At 39.4% G+C, this 23,054-nt stretch overlaps 1 protein-coding gene across 1 annotated transcript in view; it reads left to right on the forward strand.

The window, feature by feature from the left end:
- The first annotated feature begins 8,060 nt into the window (after positions 1 to 8,060).
- Positions 8,061 to 23,054, forward strand: part of SLC5A8 (solute carrier family 5 member 8) — a 70,485-nt gene continuing 55,491 nt past the window's right edge. Inside the window, exons 1-5 of the mRNA XM_045867124.3 lie at positions 8,061 to 8,573; positions 14,174 to 14,239; positions 15,715 to 15,766; positions 21,683 to 21,750; positions 22,765 to 22,919. Coding sequence (XP_045723080.1) covers positions 8,223 to 8,573; positions 14,174 to 14,239; positions 15,715 to 15,766; positions 21,683 to 21,750; positions 22,765 to 22,919 — 692 coding nt within the window. The 5' untranslated portion in view covers positions 8,061 to 8,222. The remainder of the gene's footprint in view (positions 8,574 to 14,173; positions 14,240 to 15,714; positions 15,767 to 21,682; positions 21,751 to 22,764; positions 22,920 to 23,054) is intronic.

Consider the following 23,054-nt stretch of genomic DNA (forward strand, 5'->3'; position numbering starts at 1 on the left):
GTAAATATGTGTTCAATCTGTCATGCTGTTTAAAAGCTAGTTTTCTTTTAAATTGTAAAATATTTGCATACAGTTTAATGAATAATTATAAAGTGAACAATCATTGACCAATACTCAAATCAAGAGATAAAACATTGCTAGCACCCTGAAAGCTCTCTATGTATCTCTTCCTGATGGCAACTCGCTACCTTTCCCCAGAGATAACACTATTCTACCTTTTATGATTACAGCTTCCTTCTTTTTCCTTATGGTTTTACCACTATTTACAATCATTGTGAAACAACACAGTATAGTTTGGTCTGTTTGGGAATTTTATATAAATAGAGTCATACAGTGCATGTTCTTTTGTGTCTGACTTCTTTTAGTTAACTCTATAAAATTCTACCATATCGTTGCACACATCCATTTTGATTGTGTGAGGATACCACAAACTATTAATCCATGTTACTGTGGATATACTTTTGGGTTGTTTTCAGTTTTAAGTAAGTCTTATAGATGTAGACATTCTTGTGCATACTCCTTGGTACACAGATATGTAAATTTCATTTGGTATAGAACAGGAAGTGAAAATTTGGGGTCACAGTGCATGAATATCTTCATCCTTATATTACCAATCATTTTCCAAAGTATTTGTATCAACATTATATGCATGCTCCCACTGCTCCATGTTCTCACCAACACTTGGTATTATCTGACTTTAGTTTTTACCAATTTGGTAGCTATACAACCTAACATACTTAGCAGGAAATACAGTTGACCCTTGAACAACATGGCTTTGAATTGTGCATGTCCACTTATATGCTATTTTTTCAATAAATACAAAACAGTACTGTAAATGTATTTTCTCTTCCTTATGGTTTTCTTAATAACATTTTCTTTTCTCTAATTTACTCTATTGTAAAAATACAGCATATAATGCATATACCATACAAAATATGTGTTAATTGGCTGTTAATATTATTGGTAAGGCTTCCTGTCAATAGTATGCTATTATTCAGGGAGTCAAAAGTTATCTGTGGATTTCCACCATGCAGTTAAGGTCAGTGCCCCTAACTCCTACATTTTTCGAGAGTCAACTGTATTTTGCTTAGTTTTCCATGTACCTGGCATCACTTTATCATCCCACTTTTTGAAAGAATTTTTAAAACTCCTCTCTCATAAAGGTCAAACTGCAAGGCAATCTATATATTTCATTGTTCTTTTTTTTGTTTGTTTGTTTTAGGATATGTTCTACATGGAGCTTCCTAGTCTCCCTGGATCTTCCTGTCTTCCTCTTTCTGCATTTTATCCCTGTTTTCGTAGAGCACATTCTCCAGAAGCTTTATAAGAAATGGTGTGTAGAGAATACGATTTTGAGGACATTGCGTATTTGAAAACATCTTTCTTCACCTCTCATATTTACTTGATAGTTTTATTGGGTTAGAATTTTAGGTTGGAAATAATTTTCTAAAGAATTTTGAAGGTACTTTATTGTCCTCTGGTTTGCAGTGTTGCTATTGAGAAGTCTGATGCCATTCTGATTTCTGATCTTTGTATGTGATTTCTTCCTTTTTTTTTTTTTTAATTTCTGGAAGCATTTAGGATTGTTTATGTATGGGGTTCTGACGTTTCAGAATTTGAGTCTTGATGTGGGTCTTTTCTTTTAAAAGATTTTATCTATTTATTTTAGAGAGAGCATGCACATATGAGTGGGGAGAGGAACAGAGGAAGAGGGAGAGAGAGAATTGCAAGCCAACTCTGCACCGAGCATGGAGCCCAATTGGGGCTCGATCCCAGGAGCCTGAGATCATGACCTGAGCCGAAATCAAGAGTCGGTCGCTTAACCCACTTAGCCACCCAGGAGCTCCTTAATCTGGGTCTTTTTAAATTTGCTCTCTATGCACTTGGTGAGCACTTTCAATCTGAAGAATCTACCATTGAACACTCATGAAAGAAATTGAGGAAGACACAAAGAAATGGAAAAACAATCCATGCTCATGAATTAGAAGAACAAATGTTGTTAAAATGTCTATGCTACCTAGAGCAATCTACACATTCAGTACAATCCTATCAAAATACCATCAACTTTTGTCACAGAACTGGAACAAATAATCCTAAAGTTTGTATGGAACCAGAAAAGACCCTGAATAGCCAGAGGAATGTTGAAAAAGAAAAGCAAAGCTGGGGGCAACACAATTCCGGACTTCCAGCTCTATTACAAAGCTGTCATCATCAAGACAGTATGGTACTGGCACAAAAACAGACATATAGATCAATAGAACAGAACAGAGAACCCAGAAATGGACCCCCAACTCTATGGTCAACTAAGTTTTGACAAAGCAGGAAAGAATATCCAATGGAAAAAAGACAGTCTCTTCAACAAATGGTGTTGGGAAAATTGGACAGCCACATGCAGAAGAATGAAACTGGACCATTTCCTTACAACATACACAAAGATAAACTCAAAATGGAGGAAAGATCTAAATGTGAGACAGGAATCCATCAAAATCCTAGAGGAGAACACAAGCAGCAACCTCTTTGACCTCAGCCACAGTAACTTCTTGCAAGACAGGTCTCTAAAGGCAAGGGAAACAAAGGCAAAAATGAACTATTGGGACTTTATCAAGATAAAAAGCTTCTGCACAGCAAAGGAAACAATTGACAAAACCAAAAGACAACTGACAGAATGGGAGAAGGTATTTGCAATGACATATCAGTTATAGGGCTAGTGTCCAAGATCTATCAAGAACTTATCAAACTCAACACCCAAGAAACAAATAATCTAGTCAAGAAATGGGCAGAAGACATGAACAGACATTTCTCCAAAGAAGACCTACAAATGGCTGGCAGACACATCACTCTGCATCAGGGAAATACAAATCCAAACCACAATGAGATACCACCTCACACCAGTCAGAATGGCTAAAATTAACAAGTCAGGAAATGACAGTTGTTGGTGAGGATGCAGAGAAAGGGGAACCCTCTTACACTGTTGGTGGGAATGCAAGCTGGTGCAGCCACTCTGGAAAACAGTATGGAGATTCCTCAAGAAGTTAAAAATAGAGTTACCCTATGACCCAGCAATTCCACTACTAGGTGTTTACACCAAAAATACAAATGTAGTGATCCAAAGGGGCACCTGTACTCCAATGTTTATAGCAGCAATGTCCCCAATAGCCAAACTGTGGAAAGAACCCAGATGTCCATCGACAGATGAATGGATAAAGAAGATGTGGTATATATACACAATGGAATACTACTCAGCCATCAAAAAAATGAAATCTTGCCATTTGCAACAACATGGATGGAAATAGAAAGTATTATGCTAAGTGAAATATTTCGATCAGAGAAAGACAATTATCATATGATCTCACTCATATGTGGAATTTAAGAAATAAAACAGAGGATCATAGGGGAAGAGAGGAAAAAATAAACAAGATGACATCAGAGAGGGAGACAAACCAGTAAGAGACTCTTAATCATAGGAAACAAACTGAGGGTTACTAGAGGGGAGGGGGGTGGGGGGATGGGGTAACTGGGTGATGGACATTAAGGAGGGCATGTGATGTAATGAGCACTGGGTATTATATAAGACTGATGAATCACTGACCTCTACCTCTGAAACCAATAATACATTATATGTTAATTAATTGAATTTAAATAGAAAAAATCATGTTCTTAAGATTTGGGGAAATTTTCTTGAATTTTCCTTTGATAATTTCCCTTCCTCTATTCTCTCTCTAGAATTCCTTTAGTCATGTTTTAGACTCCCAAGATTGAACTTCTAAATTTCTTTTCTTTTAGCTATTTTTCGTCGCTCTGTACTTTTGTCCTGCTTTATAGAAGGTTTCTTCAATTTTATTTTCTGACCTTTCACTAATTGTTAATTTCTGCTTCTATATTTTTTGATTTCCAAGAGCACCTTCTTATCCTCTGTGAAATTAATAGCAAACTCTTTGCATTTCACAACATACAGAATTTTCCTTGTTTTCTCAGAAAATAGTAACTCTAGATTTCTAGGGTTTCCCTTTGCTTCGTGCATTGACTCTGTTTTTTTAAGGTTTCTTTTTTTATTTTAAAGATTTTATTTATTTGAGAGAGAGAGAGCAGGAGCAGGGGAGAGGGGCAGAAGGAGAGAGAGAAGCAGACTCCCTGCTGAGCAGGGAGCCTGATTCGGGGCTCCCTCCCAGGACTCTGGGATCATGATGTAAGCCGAAGGCAGACACTTAACCTGACTGAGCCACCCAGGCGCCCTGTAATGTTTCTTTTCTAGTTTGTTTTTGTCTCTGTCTTTCATGCAAAAGGTATTTCTCTAATGGATACTGATCCCTGACTATCCATTCATATTAAGGAGAGAGGCAATAGAAGCCAGCAGGAAAGTATGTGTGGAGGCTGGTCTCATTAATGGAAGGGCCTCACTTTAGAATGGTCAGGTGGGGGCCCTGCTTTTTTATAGAACCCCTAAATGCCAGCATTCTCTTGGGCTGCTTGGTTTCTTCAGAAAGAAATCCTCTCCAGTCCTGCCTGAGAAAGTATACAAATTTGGAAGTCCTCATGCTGGGAGCCTAGCAGGAAAAGGATAGCGAGGGTGTCTCGCCATTCAGTAGACAAACTTTCTCTAATCCCTGTCTTCTAGGAAAATGCCTCACTCTAGTGCTTAGCTGTGACAGGTATCCTTAGCCAGAGTTTTTTTTTTTACTTTAACCTCTCCAGAAGGTATCTGTAGTTTTCCACCAGAAAAAAAGAGAGACACTTACCTGACTGCCAGTCCCAAAGCACTCCTTATATGAGTCTGCTGGTTTTTCATTCCACCTCCTACTCTACCTTTAGAAGTATATGGCCTCTCTGATTTCTGACTTTTCTCAGGGGTATTATTGTACAAATTGCTTTGTCAGCTTCCTTTCCTTAAGGTATTTCACAAGTGAGGAAAGCTGAAACCTATGTCACTTTCCACTTGTCTATCTACATTCATTCTTCCCAAACTGTGGCAGACTTTTTATTGGCGATCATCTCATCTTGCCTTCTCTCTGTCCTATGTGCTGACACCTTTTTTTTACTCCTTTGATGCCACATTAGTGGTGATTTAGGAGGTACTGGTGTATGCACAAAGAATATATTCTAGTACATGGTTTTCCTTCTTTGTGTATAACTTTCTGTATCCAAAAGAAGATTTGCAATTATTTGCAATAAAAGATAAATATGCAGGAAAGGTTGAAACTTGGGGTAAACAACAAAAATTAAGTAGCAAAAGGAGGGAAATATTTGTACTAGGCTAAGGGTCCGGGCTGTATAGGCTAAGGGTCTGGGCTATGATAGTACAAAAGTTGGCCTTACTAAGCTGCTATGGCAGTTTTGCGAGAAGGAGAAATATGATGAGTTTCGTAGCCCTTATTATTTAGCAGGAAGCATACCAGAACATCAGATAAAACTTCTCCTACTAAATTTATTGGGTTGGTTGATCCCATTACTTAATAAAAGTACCTAGTACTACAACTCAGAATTGATAACACTGAGTTGGTTAGAGTGAGACCCAGATAAGAAAGAAACAAAAGATGTGTGTGAATGTATAGATGCTAAGTACTGATTCATATACATCTTTCCCAACTCAAGCCATGTGACAAAATGGCAATTGTACTGACCTGAAATTTCCAACTTCACTCAATGTTCCTAGGTGGGAGGATAAGAAAGTACCATGTAGAGGAAGACTCGTGTGCTCTTATCTTCCTTTGCCAATTCAGAAGGATATTCTTAGAGTCCCCCAGTAACTGATTGTGATTTCAAGGTAAAAAATAGGCAGACAGCAGAGAATTATGTTGGTAGTACACTTTCCTTTACTTTTCCTTTCAAAAACAAGAAGAAACCACCCATAGATAAGTATATGAGTAAATCTAGATTCAGGATCCAATAAGATTTTACTCTCAGATTTCCAAATTTCACTTTTAGAAATTTGGGGGGAGATTCTGGATGCCAACAAGCATTGTAAAGTAGGATCAATGCAGTAGGTTTAGCATATTTTTTAGGCAACAAACAGTGCTAGGTTCTGGAGGTTTACAAAGATGGGCAAGCACAGTCCCTTTTCCCAAGGAGCTTATGTTCCACCCACAGGAGATAATAAAATGACAGACATTTAATTGAGGAGACACCTTGCAGAGCTTACCATCCTCTTACGTGGAGAACTAGTCCCCCTTCCCTACCCTCAGGGTGAATCCGTGCAGCCCACAATGAGAACCCTGCCCTTCTGGCCAGGGATGATTGGATTAGAGGTCTGGGGACATGTGACCAAAGCTGCACCAAATGGATTTCTTCTCCCAGTGATTGAAATTTAGTATATGTGCTGCCAAAGGGAGCACCCAGTGATTGAGAATTAGAATTTAAAGTTGCTAATGGGTTTCTGTGGTCCACTGAATTAAGGGCATTTTTTTACCATGCACCTGTGGCAATGCAGAGAACACATCTGGAGAAAGAGAGGGGGAAAATGAAGCAGGCACGTAGAATGGCTTTCCATTTGCTGCTTTTGGACTCATGGAAATCATGAGATAACTCCTGCATTAAGAGCCTTGATCAAAACAACTGCAATACTGTACCACCATGAAGGCCAACAGATGAGTATAAACATGCTAAGAGGACTAAGGTAGGTGAGAGAGTACAGCTGGTTGTAAAGCAGGTGGGATTAGGAGATGCTGTTTCCTGATGAGTTTGAGTGCCAGGCAGTGAGAACAGGAGGAAATGCTGTCTCTGTCCAAGAGAGTCATAAGTGCAAAGATAGTAAATTTTACACAGCTGGGACTTAATTCCAAGCCACATATTTGTTTAAAGGATTGAATTGCTTGTATTTAGCTTCTATTTTCTTCTTTAGTTCCCCATGAAAATGTTATACAAATAATGCCAGCTCACAAAAAATAAAATCTGAGATAGCTTTCTTCCTTCACATACTGGGTTGGGCTAAATGCGTTCTGTGGATTGTTTACCAAGGATCACCTCATAAATTATGAAGATGTATGACAATGAACAAGGGTGGCCTGAAATAGACCTATGCCAGGGTACTTTTAACTGGAGGGTCTATTTTACAGGAAAAACCTGGGAGTCACATTGCTTTGCAAGGCTGAACTCATGTATTGTTAGTAATATTTCAAGACAAGCCACTTAAAATATGTCCTGGGGATTGGAAATGATCTTGTTTTCCATATGCTTTCAAGTGTCTTCATTTAAGTGTACATATTTATGCCTACATTTAACCTCTATCTACATTTGAACTCTACAAAATATGTGATTCGAAGAACAAATTCTGAGATCAGACCTGGAATAAAAATCTTAATTGCCACCATTTCCTTGGGCAAGTGTTTTCATCTTCCTATGCCAGTTCCCTCATTTGAAAAATAGAGATGACTCCTACTTCAAGGGTAATTGGGAGAATCACACTAGTTAATGTGCAAGGTGCCAAGCATGTTCTATGTCACATGATAAGACTCCTTAATAGTAGGTATTTTATTAATACTACAGAAACTGTCATGTTTAGGAGAGACTGTTGGGGATCAGAAATGTTTATTGAATGAAAAGGCAGTCCCCAATAGCACAGATTTCTTCCTCTCCTTTGTAATTGCTTACCTGCCTAAGGACTGGAATCAACTCACTGCACACTGTCACCAGAATCGCCCATTAATTTATCAAATAAGGCAATCTAAAAACTCTAGGTGTATCTTCTCCTAAGGACCCGGACTGTTGAACTGGAAAGCTGAAAGTACAGGCGTAACAATTACCCTTCGACCCACACTCCCCCATAGGTCGCCTGCTTATTTAAATGGTGCGTCCCCGCAGGTGCCAGTTGGTAATCTTTAGGCGGAGAGCTCCTTGCGGATTCGCGGCAGGACGCAGCTGGAGGCTCCAGTTCTCCCAGGTGTCCGCGGCGCTCCGCGATCCCGGCCATCCCGAGTCCGGCACCAGGTGAGGGGGGGAGGTGCTCCCCGAAGTCCCAGTTAGAGCAGCTGGGCTGGCTGCGGTGGGCGCAGAGGCCACTGACCGCGCCTTCCCGCCTTCCCACCTTCGCGGAGCCGCTCGGGGCTGCTCGAGGCGGGTGGGGGGACGGATAACTGGAGGACGCCTCCGATCCCCGCGGGCGCCACGCCCGCCGCGCCAGCGGCGCCGGGAATAAGAACAGAGCGCGGAGCCGCAGAGGTAAAGCTCGGGCTCCGGCAGAGCGTCGCGGGGCCACAGTTTGTACGCAGGGCCCAGGAGACCGAGCGACCATGGACGCGACGCGGGGCATCGGCACCTTCGTGGTGTGGGACTACGTGGTGTTCGCGGGGATGCTGCTCATCTCAGCTGCCATCGGCATCTACTACGCCTTCGCGGGGGGTGGCCAGCAGACCTCCAAGGACTTCTTGATGGGCGGCCGCAGAATGACTGCCGTGCCCGTGGCCCTGTCCCTCACCGCCAGCTTCATGTCGGCCGTCACCGTCCTGGGCACCCCCTCGGAGGTCTACCGTTTTGGGGCCATATTCAGCATCTTTGCCATCACCTACTTCTTTGTGGTGACCATCAGCGCGGAGGTGTTCCTCCCCGTGTTCTACAAACTGGGAATTACCAGCACCTACGAGGTAAAGGGCGGGGGTGGGGTGGGGGTGGAAGGGACAGAGCTTTTCAGGATCTTGGAGGGATTTTCCTGGGGGCAGACTCACCCCCACGTTGAAATCTCTCCCTGTCCATGTCCATCACCTCCCCTGCCCCATCCCCTTTTGGGGAGAGGTGTCTGGTGAAGGCGACAGAATCTTGGGGCTTACTCTCACGAGCTCAGTGAAAAAGAGGCTTCCAAAGTAAACGGAATGATTTGGACTAGTGCTCACAAAGGCCCTTTCTCCTTTAATATCTTTGATTTGGAGTCAAAGGGAAAGATTTTAATACTTCTTATCTGGGGGAGGGCAAGTTGTTCGAGTCTCAGCCCCTCCTCCTTGAAAGGAATCCCCTGTCCCAGGTCCCCAGGCACCATTCACTTTTCCAGGATAGTTGGAGAAGAATTTGCACTCTCCCCTCCGTGCCTCCACACACACACACACATTCCCTGGAGAGGCAGATTCCCAAATGGTTGAGGTACTGTAACTCTAGTCTCAGTCCCTGCATTTGAGACCAGATTCTACCATTTACTAGCTGGGTAACCTTGGGTGATTCAGTTAACCTTTGTGCCTGTTTTTTCATCTCAAAATGAAAATGATATCAACTACCTCATCCAGTTGTTGCGAGGATTAAATGAGATGATTCAAGTGTAGCATTCAGAATAGTGTCTGGAGCAGGGTGAGTGCCGGATAGACGCTGACCCTAAGGATTTGTGGTGATAGTGGCAGAGGTGGTTTGTTTGGGGTCACTAGGAAGATTTGGCTGCAAGGTTCTTAAACAGGCCTACCTTCTCTGTATGTGGAAAGATGATTAAGGAAAATGATCTTTCCTATTGCATAGCTCCACTGGTTATAGATTTTCTTCAGTTGTCTGCAGGAAAGGGCTTTGCAAAGATGGGGAATGTTTGGTTTAGGTTAAAGAGCTGTTGAATGGGAGTGCAGGGTGGAGATGGGGGAATAAAAGCTCAGGGGAGTGGGGGGCCTGTTCAGTGCCCTCACTGGTCTCCTTTCCCCAGGTACTAACCCATGAGCAACATGGACAAACCTGGCAAAGTTTCCTCTCTCACAGGGCATGATTCAGAGGGTGCTGATACTCATTCTCAGCAACCACCTCAGTCCTTGAGTTTAGGTACTGTGTGCTCTACTCCAGAGCCATTGGAAAGGTGGCTTCCTAGTGAGGCTGGTTCAACTAGTGCCGGCTACAGGGCCTCAATGGCTCAAGTGTTTGTGACAAACGCCTGGGCTATAGTGACGCCACCCAGGGCGAGGCACCCCTGGGGCAGCAGTGCCTTCCACTCACTCTGGCCATTGTGTTTGGGAGAGTTCAGTCATCATCCCAGAAGTGAGCAGGATGGAAATTCTCTGTTTTGCTGAAAGGTAACAAACTGGCTGTCCCAGACCAAACTCTGTTTTCTGTCTTTTTTTTTTTTTTTACCCTTATGGTGTTTTGAAAGAAAAATAATTTAGCATTTATGATGTTGAGAAGTCAAATAAAATTCCAGATTCTAGCTTCTTTTGAAAATTTAGAAGCCTGGGGGTGCCTGGGTGGCTCAGTCGGTTAAGCAGTTAAGCATCTGCCTTCGTCTCAGGACATGATCCCAGGATCCTGGGATTGAGCTCCATGTCAGGCTCCCTGATGAGCAGGGAGCCTGCTTCTCCCTCTCCCTCTGCTGCTCTCTCTGCTTGTGCTCTCTCACTCTCTATCTGTCAAAAAAATAAATAAAATCTTAAAAAGAAACAACAACAATTTTTTTTAATTTATTTATTTGACAGAGAGAGATAGCGACAGCAGGAACACAAGCAGGGGGAGCAGGAGTGGGAGAAGCAGGCTTCCCGCTGAGCAGGGAGCCCGATGTGGGGCTCGATCCCAGGACCCTGGGATCATGAACTGAGCCGAAGACAGACGCTTAACGACTGAGCCACCCAGGCGCCCCCAACAACAAAAATTTATAAGACTGGTGACACGGGGCTCACATTCCCTGTGATGCAGGAACTCCAGTTATAAGGCCGTTGCTCTCACCCCCTGTTAATTTCTATATTGAGGCCTCATCATTGTAGGTGCATGGTTACTTTCTTATGATAGAGAAATCTTTATCTGCATTTTTGTCTTCCTCAAAAATGCAAAAGAGAAAATGGACAGGGGTGAAGGGAGTACTTGGTTTTGAGAGAGATGTGAGAGGACATATTTCTTAGCGAACATGAGGAATATTCCAACATTTTAATATGTGAACACCTGGCTGATCCACTGGTGTATGTTCCCTGATGAGCCCTTAGGCAGTTTGAGTCCGTGAGCTCTGATCTGTAGTTAACCAATTCCAGAACTCAGAAAGGGTTTCAAGAACCTGGCAAGAAGACTTCAGTCCCCAGAGAGGAATGCTCCTCTTAATAAGCACTGACCCATTCCTCCTTGGGGGCAGCAACATTAACTCAACCAGAAACAGATTTCCCACACGTTTCCCGCGGTGGAGGCTGTTAGCAGGGTTCCAGCTAAAAATGGCAAAAAGTTAACTTTTACCGAATGCTTAATACATGTGTGGTGCTGGGCTGCATGTTTTACATACACACATTATCTGTCTCAATACTCAAAACAATCCTTATAAGGGAGGTACTATGAGAGCCCCATGTTGCAGACAAAGTTAAGCTACATAAGAGAGTATGAGGCAAAGTAGACACATGCCTGGAGGCTAGGCAGTGGTGCCTACTGGCTGCTTCTGAAGGCTCTGGTAAGTCTGTTATATCCTCGGGCGGGGCTTAGAAGAGTGCAGAGAGAACAAGAGAAGTAGAACAAAACACCTAGAGTTGTGGGCATGCTGGGGGTGTCCATGACTGGTGGATGCCCAGCAGTGGGGGGTCAGGGAAGTTAGATAACATGCTTTGTCCCTGACAATTGGCCATAGCAAACACTTTCTTGTGAGCAATTTTTGTTTTATGCTGAGAGGTGGAAACATCTACACAGAATAAGAAGTCCAGCATTGAGTGATACCCTGGCATTCTTGCTCAAATATGAAATCTCTTCCTACTTACATTTCTTAAGCTAGAATTGACTGTTCAGAAGCATTTTTATTATCTATTTATCCCTGCCTTCAAAGTATAGGCCTGATACGTGTTTAGCCACTTCCAGACCCACAGATAAGAAGTATAATGCAGGAATCCAGTTTCATTCCCCACTTTTTCGGGATCTTTCTGGATCTATGTAATCTGTGTATTGGAACTGAGTTGTCCAGAATATGTGTGTGTGTGTGTGTGTGCGCGTGTGTATATAAATATATATGTTTATATATATATTTGTGGATTATATTTATTTCTATATATATTATTCATATATATTTATGAATATATATGTATGCTTATTTTTTTAAAAGATTTTATTTATTTATTTGACAGAGAGAGAGCACAAGCAGGGAGAGGGGCAGGCAGAGGGAGAGGGAGAAGCAGGCTCCCCACAGAGCAAGCCCGATGTGGGACTCGATCCCAGGGCCCCAGGATCATGACCTGAGCCGAAGGCAGTCGCTTAACCAGCTGAGCTACCCAGGAGCCCTATATATGTATGCTTATAATTGTGAATTATACTTATATGTGGATTTGAATAGCACCTTCTTAATGTCTTAGTTTTGAATAACAGTTTATAATATTTCCCCATCCATTTATATCATTCAGTAGTCTCCAAACCCCTGCAAAGTAAGAGGGGAAAGAGTTAATGCTGTGATCCTCATTTTTAAGAGGAGGAGCCTAAGATCTTCAGTGACTGCCCCAAGCTTGTGCAGTTACAAGTAGGACTGGGTTGAGGGCTGGAACTCCTCCCCAAAACTATACTGTGCTGCATATTTTTTACGTTTCATTTGTTTCAGAAGGTGTTACTATATATCAGTGCCACCTACTCACTCAAAGCCATGGTCAGTTAGCTTACTTATTTATGTGGAATAATGTAGTTGTTCCCTGCCCAGATTTGGGCATTAAATGGTCCTAGACTTGCATTGTGGCTCTGAGAGCTATTAGGTTGCAGCTTTGGTGTTCTCTCTGAGCCCCGGTGCCCTCCCCCGTAACAGGTGGTACTGGCCTCAGGGAGTTGTTGGGAGGACAGTGTACACAGCAAGTACTCTATAACTGTTACCTGTGATTTTGGAGCAAAAATATCTAGTGTCATTTCCCCAGATTATTACTTAATGTCAGTTTTTCCTCTTTTTTTTTCTGGTATAAAGACTGTTTTCAGCTTTAAAATTCTCCCTACGTGAGTAATAATACTCAAGTTAAAGAATGTTTGAGACCCCAGCTTCCTTCCAGCTCTAAAATTCTATGATTCTAACTCTATATTATGACATATAATATAGGAGATGGGTCGACTATATTTTAAGATACAGCAGATGCCAAGGAGAGTAGGAAAAATTGGCAGGGTTTTGGATCTGAACAGAAACTGACTTAGGCCGATTTACGTAAAAAATCATTTATTTGGGAGGATATATGGGTAACCCATAGAACAGAGTGAAGAGCTGAACAAATAGGCTGTGAAAAGGACAGAAGCCAGGGAAGCCTCTTCAGGCCACTGTCAGATCAGTCTGCTTCTGCTCCAATCATTTTCTGCCTTTATATTATACCTCCAAGATCCAAATATCCATTGGAGAGAGGAGCTGATTGGCTGAGCTGGGTCAGGTGACCACCCCCTAGTCAAAAGAGGCAGGGCACCTTGATAGACAATTCTATCACAATTGCCTTCAGTGGGAAAGGGCTGATCCCCAAGTGAATCAGGGAAATATCTGAAGTAGATGCCAAGAGAAAGGGGAGAACAGCACTTTGCTCATTTTAAAATTGCAGAATATAATCCATTTAGATGATATTCTGCAAAAGCCAAAACTAGGGATGGAGAACAGTTGATCAATGATTGCCAAGGTTTAGGGGTTGGGGGAGAGTTTGACCACAATGGAACAACGTAACAGAGTTCTCTGAGGGTTTTGGAACTGTCCTGTATGTGTTAAAACCCAATGAACTGTACTTTAAAGCAAGAGTAATTTTGCTTTATGTAAAGAAAAATAGTTGCAACGTGGGAATACAGAATACAAACATTTATGAAATTGCTTTAAATTTCTTTTTTAAATTTAAATCAATTTAGTTAACATATAGTGAGTGTATTATTAATTTCAGAGGTATAATTTAGTGATTCACCAGCTGCATATAACTTCTCATTACTTCAAGTGCCCTCCTTAATGCCCATCACCCAGTTACCCCATCCCCCCACCCACCTCTCCTCCAGCAACCCTCAGTTTATTTCCTGTAGTTAAGAGTCTCTTATGGTTTGCCTCCCTTTCTGTTTTTATCTTATTTTATTTTTTCTTCCCTTCCCCTATGTTCATCTGTTTTGTTTCTTAAATTCCACATGAGTGAAATTATATGGTATTTGTTTTTCTCTGACTGACTTATTTCACTTAGCAAATACCCTCTAGTTACATCCATGTCGTTGCAAACGGCAAGATTTCATTCTTTTTGATGACTGAATTTCCTTTAAATTTCTAACCCCTTTACTTGTTAAGCAGCTGATTTTTGAAAAGTGTATAAAGTTTTCACATAGTAACCATTTCTTCCTTTTTTGGAAACAGTATTTAGAGCTCCGATTTAACAAAGGTGTCCGTCTCTGTGGAACAGTCCTCTTCATTGTTCAAACAGTAAGTCACTCTCCATTAATTTGCTTTACCTTTTGTTGTCTAGAATGTTTTCAGCTAAGGCATCTGGGCTAAGCTTATTTGGTAAATGCATAAAAGATAAAAAAAAAGAGGTGTTGAAAATAGGAGGAAACCAAAAAGGGAAAGCCCTTGTCATTATTTTCCGTTCTTCATTCAGGTTGCTGGAGGCTTGTCATGATGGTTGTCACTTCATTTACATTGATCTTCCTCTTGGCAGCTGTGTGCTTTAGGGATGGGTTTGATAATGGAGGTCCAGGAAGGAGTTTTCATTCTCATCCCTATTTGTAATTCTCTTCTCCAATGGCAAGCTACCTAAGCATTTGCAAAAGCGTAACAGAGTACCTTTGTAAATTATTTAACTTGACTCCATTTTATGTCTCTGTAAATTGCATAACTTAAATTGGTCATTAACACTTCCAATGTAAAAGGAAGGAGCCCTTTGGGGTTTGGTAAAGATCCTGCCAAAGAACTGAACCTCGTAGCTTGCATTTATCAACTGTTCAGACCCTCTTTGGATCATTTTTAGAAATGCCTACAGAAATGGGAAGTGGGGAACAAGTGTTAGGAAGATGGTACATGGCCATGTTTTCAAATCTTCAACTTGGTCAGGATGATGACTGTGGAAAGCTGGTTCATTCTTGCAAAAAAGAGGAAAGCATCTCCCACTTGAAGGACTTACTTCCATTGATCTACCCATGTAATATAATCAGACATTCAAATACTATATAATATGGCTTTTTTCATAATATGTTTTTATAGAATAAACATAAAATCATAGAATCATAATACATTTTTATAGAACAAATCACATAGAATATATATGATATATTTGAAAGATCAAATGCAGTAAAAATGATGTTCTGAGAAAAAAGACCATATTTTTCATACTGTTGTACCCTGGATTAATAAATATTTGTTAGGTGTATGAGTGAAAAATAACATATACAAAAGATGGAATACAGTTTTTGTTGGCTTTCAGGATTTTTTTAGTGCAAATTTATACTTTTGTTTAATAAATGAGCATGCAAACGTTTTAAAACCAGTTTCTAAAATTTTCAGTTTTCCCAGTTAATTATGCAGTGATTAATAATAGTTTGAAAGTGTATGAATGAGGGACCATCTCCTTTTAAATTTGTATTCTTTCTTTCATTCTAATTGTTTAGATTGAGGAGAATTGATTTCAAGTTTGAGGTGATAGATCAGTGACTATCTGCATTAAGCACTGTGTGAAAAGTCCATAATTTTAACAAAATTGGTCATAAAAGATTTTTGTAACCTATGACCACACCACAAACAGAAAAGGAGAATCAACTTTACTTAAATAACATTTTCAAGTTACAAACATATTTCATTAAGTATATTGAAACTACTGTTTTAATTCATTGTTGAGTTTATAAAAAAAATTGATAATTTATTTTATAATTCATACAGTTTATTTGGTTTCTTTTTTCCCATAGATTCTGTATACTGGAATTGTTATTTATGCCCCTGCCCTGGCTTTGAATCAAGGTACATTTTAGAGTTACTAATTATGTCACTCACATTTTGGGGATCACTTTTAATAGACCTTATTCCCTCTTTGGGGAGATGGGGAAACGAAGGGATGTTTCCAGGAACCTGCATCAACTTGAGGGGAACAAGATGGGCTTAGTGTTTAGCAGCTTCTTTGCATTCCTGGATCGATAGCTCCAAAAGATCTATGATTAATAGAAGGGCAGACCTCGCTGAGGAGTGAATCTCTGAAGTGCCAACCCGCCATGCTCCATTAGTTCAGAATGAACAGCCCCTATGGTCTATCACCTCAAACATGAATGGCTGTTACTTTCTTCCTTGGCGGCTGTAATCTGGAGCCCATAGTCAAGAGGCTTCTGTGTTACTCAGCTCAGTTCCATTGTAAAATATGGCAAGGAGAGAGCTTTTCTTATTTCCATTTCTAATGTGGTCCAAAATGCAAGAGAAGGAGATCTGTGCAATTTGAAATATCATCTTGCTCCTAGCGACAAGATGAAAGATGGCTATGGTGTCCTTTTAAACAAATATATGAAGATGGTGTGATTGACATACTCCTATACTCTTTGGTTTTGAGCAGATAAAAGCCATGAAACTGGAATAGTTTACTTCAGCAAAAGTGCATTTTAGTCATATCCTCAAAAGGCTTTGGGAAAACCCCATATCCTTTGAATTCTTATCAATTAGATGTGAGTTTATCTCTAAAGCTTCCTTATGAAATGTACAAGTGAACTCTGATGGGAAAAATGTGATGTAGTTCCTGGAGTTCATATAAAATTGAAAAGCCCTGCTAAACCCACACTCTAATTTCCTGCTTTCATGGTAAATAGATAGTAATTATTACCTAAGTTTATAAAGTACAATAGTATCGTTACAAACGATATTATTATATAACATTATATAACATGCTCTTGAATTCTGAATGTCAGGCATGTTCCATGTCAATATTACCAACATCATGAATGGGTCATTTCGTGTATAAAGAGCTGAGCTATAAACTTCATAAGTTACCTATTGGCTGTAAGTATAATGTAAGTGTAATTAAAGTTGTGGCTTTAGGGTTTTAAAGTACAGTTCTGGCAGTAAGAGAGTACTGCCTTCTATCTATGAAGAACTCGAGGACTCTGCTCTTATCAGTTTATTGGACTATTCCCTAGAAATTAGAACCCAAGAGGCTGCTGCATTTTGACCACTTGAATATCAACTGCGTATTTTACTGTGACCAAGGATAAATATAGTACTTGGTGTGCAACAGATGCTCCACAGAAACTTGTTTAACTGAAATGGATCTTAACGTTCTCTAGGTCCAATCGTTTTCCTTTTACCTTTTTAAAAAAATACAGAGAGGGGCGCCTGGGTGGCTCAGTCGTTAAACGTCTGCCTTCAGCTCAGGTCATGATCCCAGGAACCTGGGATCGAGCCCCACATCGGGCTCCCTGCTCCGCGGGAAGCCTGCTTCTCCCTCTCCCACTCCCCCTGCTTGTGTTCCCTCTCTCGCTGTCTCTCTCTCTGTCAAATAAATAAATAAAAAATAAAATCTTAAAAAAAATTATAAAAAAATAAAATTAAAAAAAATAAATATATAGAAAACTTCAAACATATGCTAGTAAAAAAAGAGAACAGTATTTTGAACTCTAATGTACCCTTAACTCTATGCTAAAAATTATCAACTCTTGGTTCAATTCATTCTGTTTCCCTCACTAGATTATTTTGCTGTAAATCTGAAGTATTTTCATCATTTCATCTGAATTCAATGTCTTTTAAAAAATAAGCTAATTTTTTCACTGAGGTATAATTGACATATAACATTGTATTCTATTATAATGATTCAAGATTTGCATATATTGCAAAATGACCACCACTATGTCTAGTTAACATCTATCTCCATACATAGTTACAAAAGTTCTTTTTCTTGTGATGAAAGCTTTCAATATTTACTCTCTTGGCAACTTTCAATAAACATGCAATACAGGATTATTAATTATAGTCACCATGCTGTACATTACATCTCCATGACTTATGTATTTTATAACTGGAAGGTTGTACCAGGATGTGTTTTGTAAACACAATTATACTATATTCATATCTAAAATATTAACATTATTTTAAAAAATATCAATATGAAGTCAGTGTTTAGATTTCCTTGATTTTTTTCAGTGTTTGTTAGAATTAGGATTCAAATAAGTTTATGTAATTGCAATTAGTCGATTTGTCTCTTAAATTTCTCTTTCTTGCTTTTAAAACTTTTTTTTTTTTTTTTTGCTCTACACCTAGAATAGAGCCCAGTGCAGGGCTTAAACTCACAACCCTGAGATCAAGACCTGAGCTGAGATAAAGAGTCAGATACTTAACTAACTGAGCCATCCAGGCACCCCTTTTGCTTTTTAAAATTAAAAACCCTTTTTCGTTGAAATACAGCTTATACATAATAAAATGTACAGAAATTAAGTGTACAGTTGGATGAATTTTAACAATTGTACATAGTTGTGTGACCACCACACAACTCAAGATACAGACTATTTTCTTTTTTTTTTTTTAAAGATTTTATTTATTTATTTATTTATTTGACAGAGAGATAGAGAGAAAGCACAAGCAGGCAGAGAGGCAGGCAGAGGGAGAGGGAGAAGCAGACTCCCCACTGAGCAGGGAGCCCGACGTGGGGCTCGATCCCAGGACCCTGGGATCATGACCCGGGCCGAAGGCAGCCGCTTAACCGACTGAGCCACCCAGGCGCCCCCAGACTATTTTCACCATCTAATCCTAGGAGATTTTCTTATGCTTCTTTGTAATAAACCCCCCTGCCAACCCAAGCTGCCACTTTCTGATTTTTATCACCATAGATTAGTTTTCCCTGTTAGATTTTATATAAATGGAATCAAACAGTGCCTTTTTTGTAACTGGTTTATTTTGCTCAACAAAATGTTTCTGAGATTCATTCATGTTGTTACATGTTTCAGTAGTTCATTCCTGTTTATTGCTAATATTTCATCATCTGTATCTCTACATCTGTTTATCCATCAACAACATTGGGTTGTTTCCAGTTTTAGGCAATTATGAATTAAGACTACTAAGATCATTCTTGTACAGGTTTTGTTTTGTCTTGCTTTGCTTTTTTTTTTTTTAATTCATTTGCATTTCTTACAACCTTTTAAAGCAGAATGTGACTTGAACACTACATTTCCACTCACAAAACTTGCTGAGTTACTTTTTGAACAGCTTTACAACACACCTAAATAGGCTTACAATTTTGCTACTCTAAACAATGCTCTTCTTTGGAAAACAAGTCCTATAGATAGTTATTCCCATGAAGTTGGTTCAGTTTAACATACTAGTTTCTAGATGCCTGGTACATGCAGTTGATAACTACAGGGGATAGAAGACTTAAAAAGTAGATCCTAGAAGGTGAAAATTGTTTTAATCAATACTTTTCTTCTAAACATCAAGGTATAGCTCAGAACACTTCACTGACAAAAAAATTTGGTCTTACTAAGAAATCTGTTTGATTGCTAAACACTTTAGACCACACAGTTAACATTAGGTTACATACATCTCACAACAAATGTTATCTCCTTCCGTTAAAATAAGCCAATGTGGAACTAGGAACAAAAAACTAGCTGGGCTTTAGTTCCTAAATACCACAGCATCACACTCAGAAAGAAATCTTATCTTCTCCTCAAATAGTTCTTGTCACATCATATAGATTTTTAAAAATGTTAACAAAAACAAAGAAAAACATTCTTTTTTTTTTTAAAGATTTTATTTATTTATTTCAGAGAGAGAGAATGAGAGAGAGCACATGAGAGGGGGGAGGGTCAGAGGGAGAAGCAGACTCCCCGCTGAGCAGGGAGCCCGATGCGGGACTCGATCCTGGGACTCCAGGATCATGACCTGAGCCAAAGGCAGTTGCTTAACCAACTGACCCACCCAGGCGCCCAAAGAAAAACATTCTTGAAAATATATTACCAGAGGGAATAAAGATAAAGTATTGAATACATGTACAAATAATTCTTGGGACAGCACTTAGTCTACTTCTTCCATGCACGATGTGTTGTCATCCCCTTTGAGGAACAGCATCTCTTTGGCTATGACAACATTGTTATCATGAGCAGTAGTGTCATCTTCGTCAATACCAAGACCAAGTTTAATCATCCTGTAGATCCTGATAGCATGTATCTGAGGATTTGCTTTTGACACATATTTTTATCTCTATTGGGTGAATACCTGGAAGCAGTGTAGTTAAACATAACACCTATTATAGCCCAGTACAGGGCAGATGCAGGTACAAAATTTAAGAGAGACTGGAAAATAATTTTTCTAAATGGTTATACCATTTTACATGCCTACTCCACAATGTATGCATGTCCAAGTTACTCCAGTTGTGCTTCTGCCCTGGCTTTGAATCAAGGTACATCTTAAAGTTACCAATTATGTCACTCACATTTGGGGCTAGTTTATTTTATAGGAAAACAATGGACTTTTGTACATTAACCTTGTATCCTACAACCTTGCTCTAATCACTTACTAGTTCCAGTTTTTTTTTTTACATCAGTGATCATGTCATCTATCAACAAAAGAGAATTTTATTTCTTCTTTCCCAATCTGTATACCTTTTATTTCCTTTCTTGCCTTATAGCATTAACAAAGACTTCCAGTACAATGTTAAGAAGGAGCAGTGAGAGGGAACATCCTTGTCTTGGACCTGATCTCAGTGGGAAAGCTTTGAGTCTCTCAGTCTTAAGTAGGATGTTAGCTGTAGGAATTTTGTAGACAGTCTATCAAGTTGAGAAAGTTCCCCTCTATTCCTAGTTTACTGAAAGTTTTTATGATGAATGGATGTTGCCTTTTGTCAAATGCTTTTTCTGCATCTTTTGATATGATCATGTGATATTTCTTTTTTAGTGTGTTAATATGATAGATTCCATTAATTGATTTTTAAATTTTGAACCAGCCTTGCATACCCGGGATAAATCCCTCTTGGTCACGGTGTATAATTCATTTTATACTCTTTTGGATTCAATTTGCTAATCTTCAATTTGTTGAGGATTTTTGCAGTTGTGTTCATGAGAAATATTTGTTTGTAGTTTTCTTGTAATGTCTTTATCTGGTTTTGGTATTAGAGCAATTCTGGCTTCATAGAATGAGTTGGGCAGTATTCCCTCTGCTTGTATTCTCTGAAAGAGATTGCAGAGAATTGGTATAATTTTTCCTTAAGTTGGTAGAAATTACCAGTCAACCCATCTGGGCCTAGAGCTTTCTGTTTTGGAAGGTTTTTAATTATTGATTCAATTTCTTTAATAGATATAGGCCTATTTAGATAATCTATTTCTTTTTGCATGAATGTCTTGGCCTATTTTGTCTTTCAAGGAATTGGTCCATTTTATATAGATTATCACATATGTGGGTAGAGTTGTTATCCTTCCATTTAAAAACAATATAATATGCCCCTCCGCTTCTTAGATAAATGGTAGCAAATTATACAACTTTTCTCTTTCTTGGTCTCATCTTAGTTACATGCATAACTTGTCTTTCAAGCACTGGTAGAATAGTGTGTTTATTTGAACCATGATGACACATACTCTGTGACCCCATTCAGTCTGGATAACTACCTCATAGTATCAAGTTGTTTCTTAGCTTCATTACAATATAAATGCTTTTCCATGTATTTAATTTAGTCAATGTTGGATCTAGGTATGCTCTCTGAGGGTAGAAACCAGTTCCATTTAACTTATTGAGTAAATTTGTTTGGGGGCATTTTATGAGATTTGGACCTAGTTCTAGGCAAGAGTAGAGAGGTATGTAGAAAGATAGTGCCCCATAAATGATATAGCTTCCTACTGATGATTTTTTGAGAAATATTTTTATTGTACATGTTTCGCAGTTATGCAGACATTTTCTTTTCTTTTTTTCTTTTTACAGTCACAGGATTTGATCTATGGGGCGCAGTAGTGGCAACAGGGGTGGTCTGTACATTCTACTGCACACTGGTATGTCAAGAACATTATCTCTTCTTTACTCTACCAACTGTTTTCCAAAGTTGAAAATTCCAATAGTTGTGTTCTGCAGACTAGGTTTTTCATATGTCCTCCCCTACTCCTACCTCCCACAGTGTAACTTTTTATAAGAAATATTCCGTCTAGGGAAAAATTTGATTCTTTATAGAACATTGATCATAACTGAAACTTTTTTCTTTTACATGAACCATTGCAGTGGTCCTCAGTGTTGTCTCCTAATTAATCCTTACTATTGCTAAATTATTATATTTGCATTCATATTATTCCTCAGCTTAGAAGCCTAACTTCCCATTGCCTATAAGCAGGAATCACAGTCAAAATATGTAACAACCAGATACTATGGACAATGATATTATTATGGATGCTAGTCCCTAGCAGTTGTACAACTCTTATGGCATATGGGACATACTAGGTCTTAAGACTTTAGTGGATTTTTTAGAAGATGGGGATCTCAGGGAGGGGATGGTTCAGCCAAGGACATAGGACCTGGAGGGAGACACTTGGGAAGTTTTTGGCAGTGGCTAGTACAAAACAATTTTAGTATTTCAACAACTGGTATGACCTTCTATGTGCATACTTGATTGAATAGCAGCCCTGCCAATAGGATAAAATCTATGATTATTTTGCCTTTTGCAATTTTACTCTGAATTTTCTTCCCAGCAATCTCCCTCTACCATTTCATTTTGCTCCAAAAGGTATATCTGGCCACACTCAACATGTCATGGACTTTGACTTCTTTATGCTTTTGTCCATGCTGTTTTTTCTTCTGGGATGACCTTCCATCTTTGCCTCTACTTCTGTCTGGAGGCTTGGCTTAAATCACACCTTTTCTTGAAGGTTCTCCCAACCTTACTATCTACCACCTTGAGTCTATTCCTTAGCCAAGATCTATGTTTTCATTACTTTTGTCCAGCATAGTATATAACCATGTAGATGATTAATAATGTCTGATAAGAGCATTAAACCTAATATACTTTTTCCTCAAAGGGTGGTCTTAAAGCTGTTATCTGGACAGATGTTTTTCAAGTTGGGATCATGGTGGCTGGATTTGCATCTGTAATTATACAGGCTACAGTGATTCAAGGTGGGATCAGCACTATTCTAAATGATTGCTATAAGGGTGGAAGATTAAACTTCTGGAAGTAAGTTGCTATTTATCTCCTGGTCAATAGATCACTCCTTTTGTTGTTGTTGTTGTTGTTGTTTCTGTAAAAATAATCTCATTATTGAAGTAGTAGATTTACATTAGAAAACAAATAGATGGCTAAGAATGTGGT

Source organism: Mirounga angustirostris, unplaced genomic scaffold (genome assembly GCF_029215605.1).
Source record: "Mirounga angustirostris isolate CCGP_5_RB_7025 unplaced genomic scaffold, mMirAng1.0.hap1 SCAF_5, whole genome shotgun sequence".
Lineage (NCBI taxonomy): Eukaryota > Metazoa > Chordata > Mammalia > Carnivora > Phocidae > Mirounga > Mirounga angustirostris.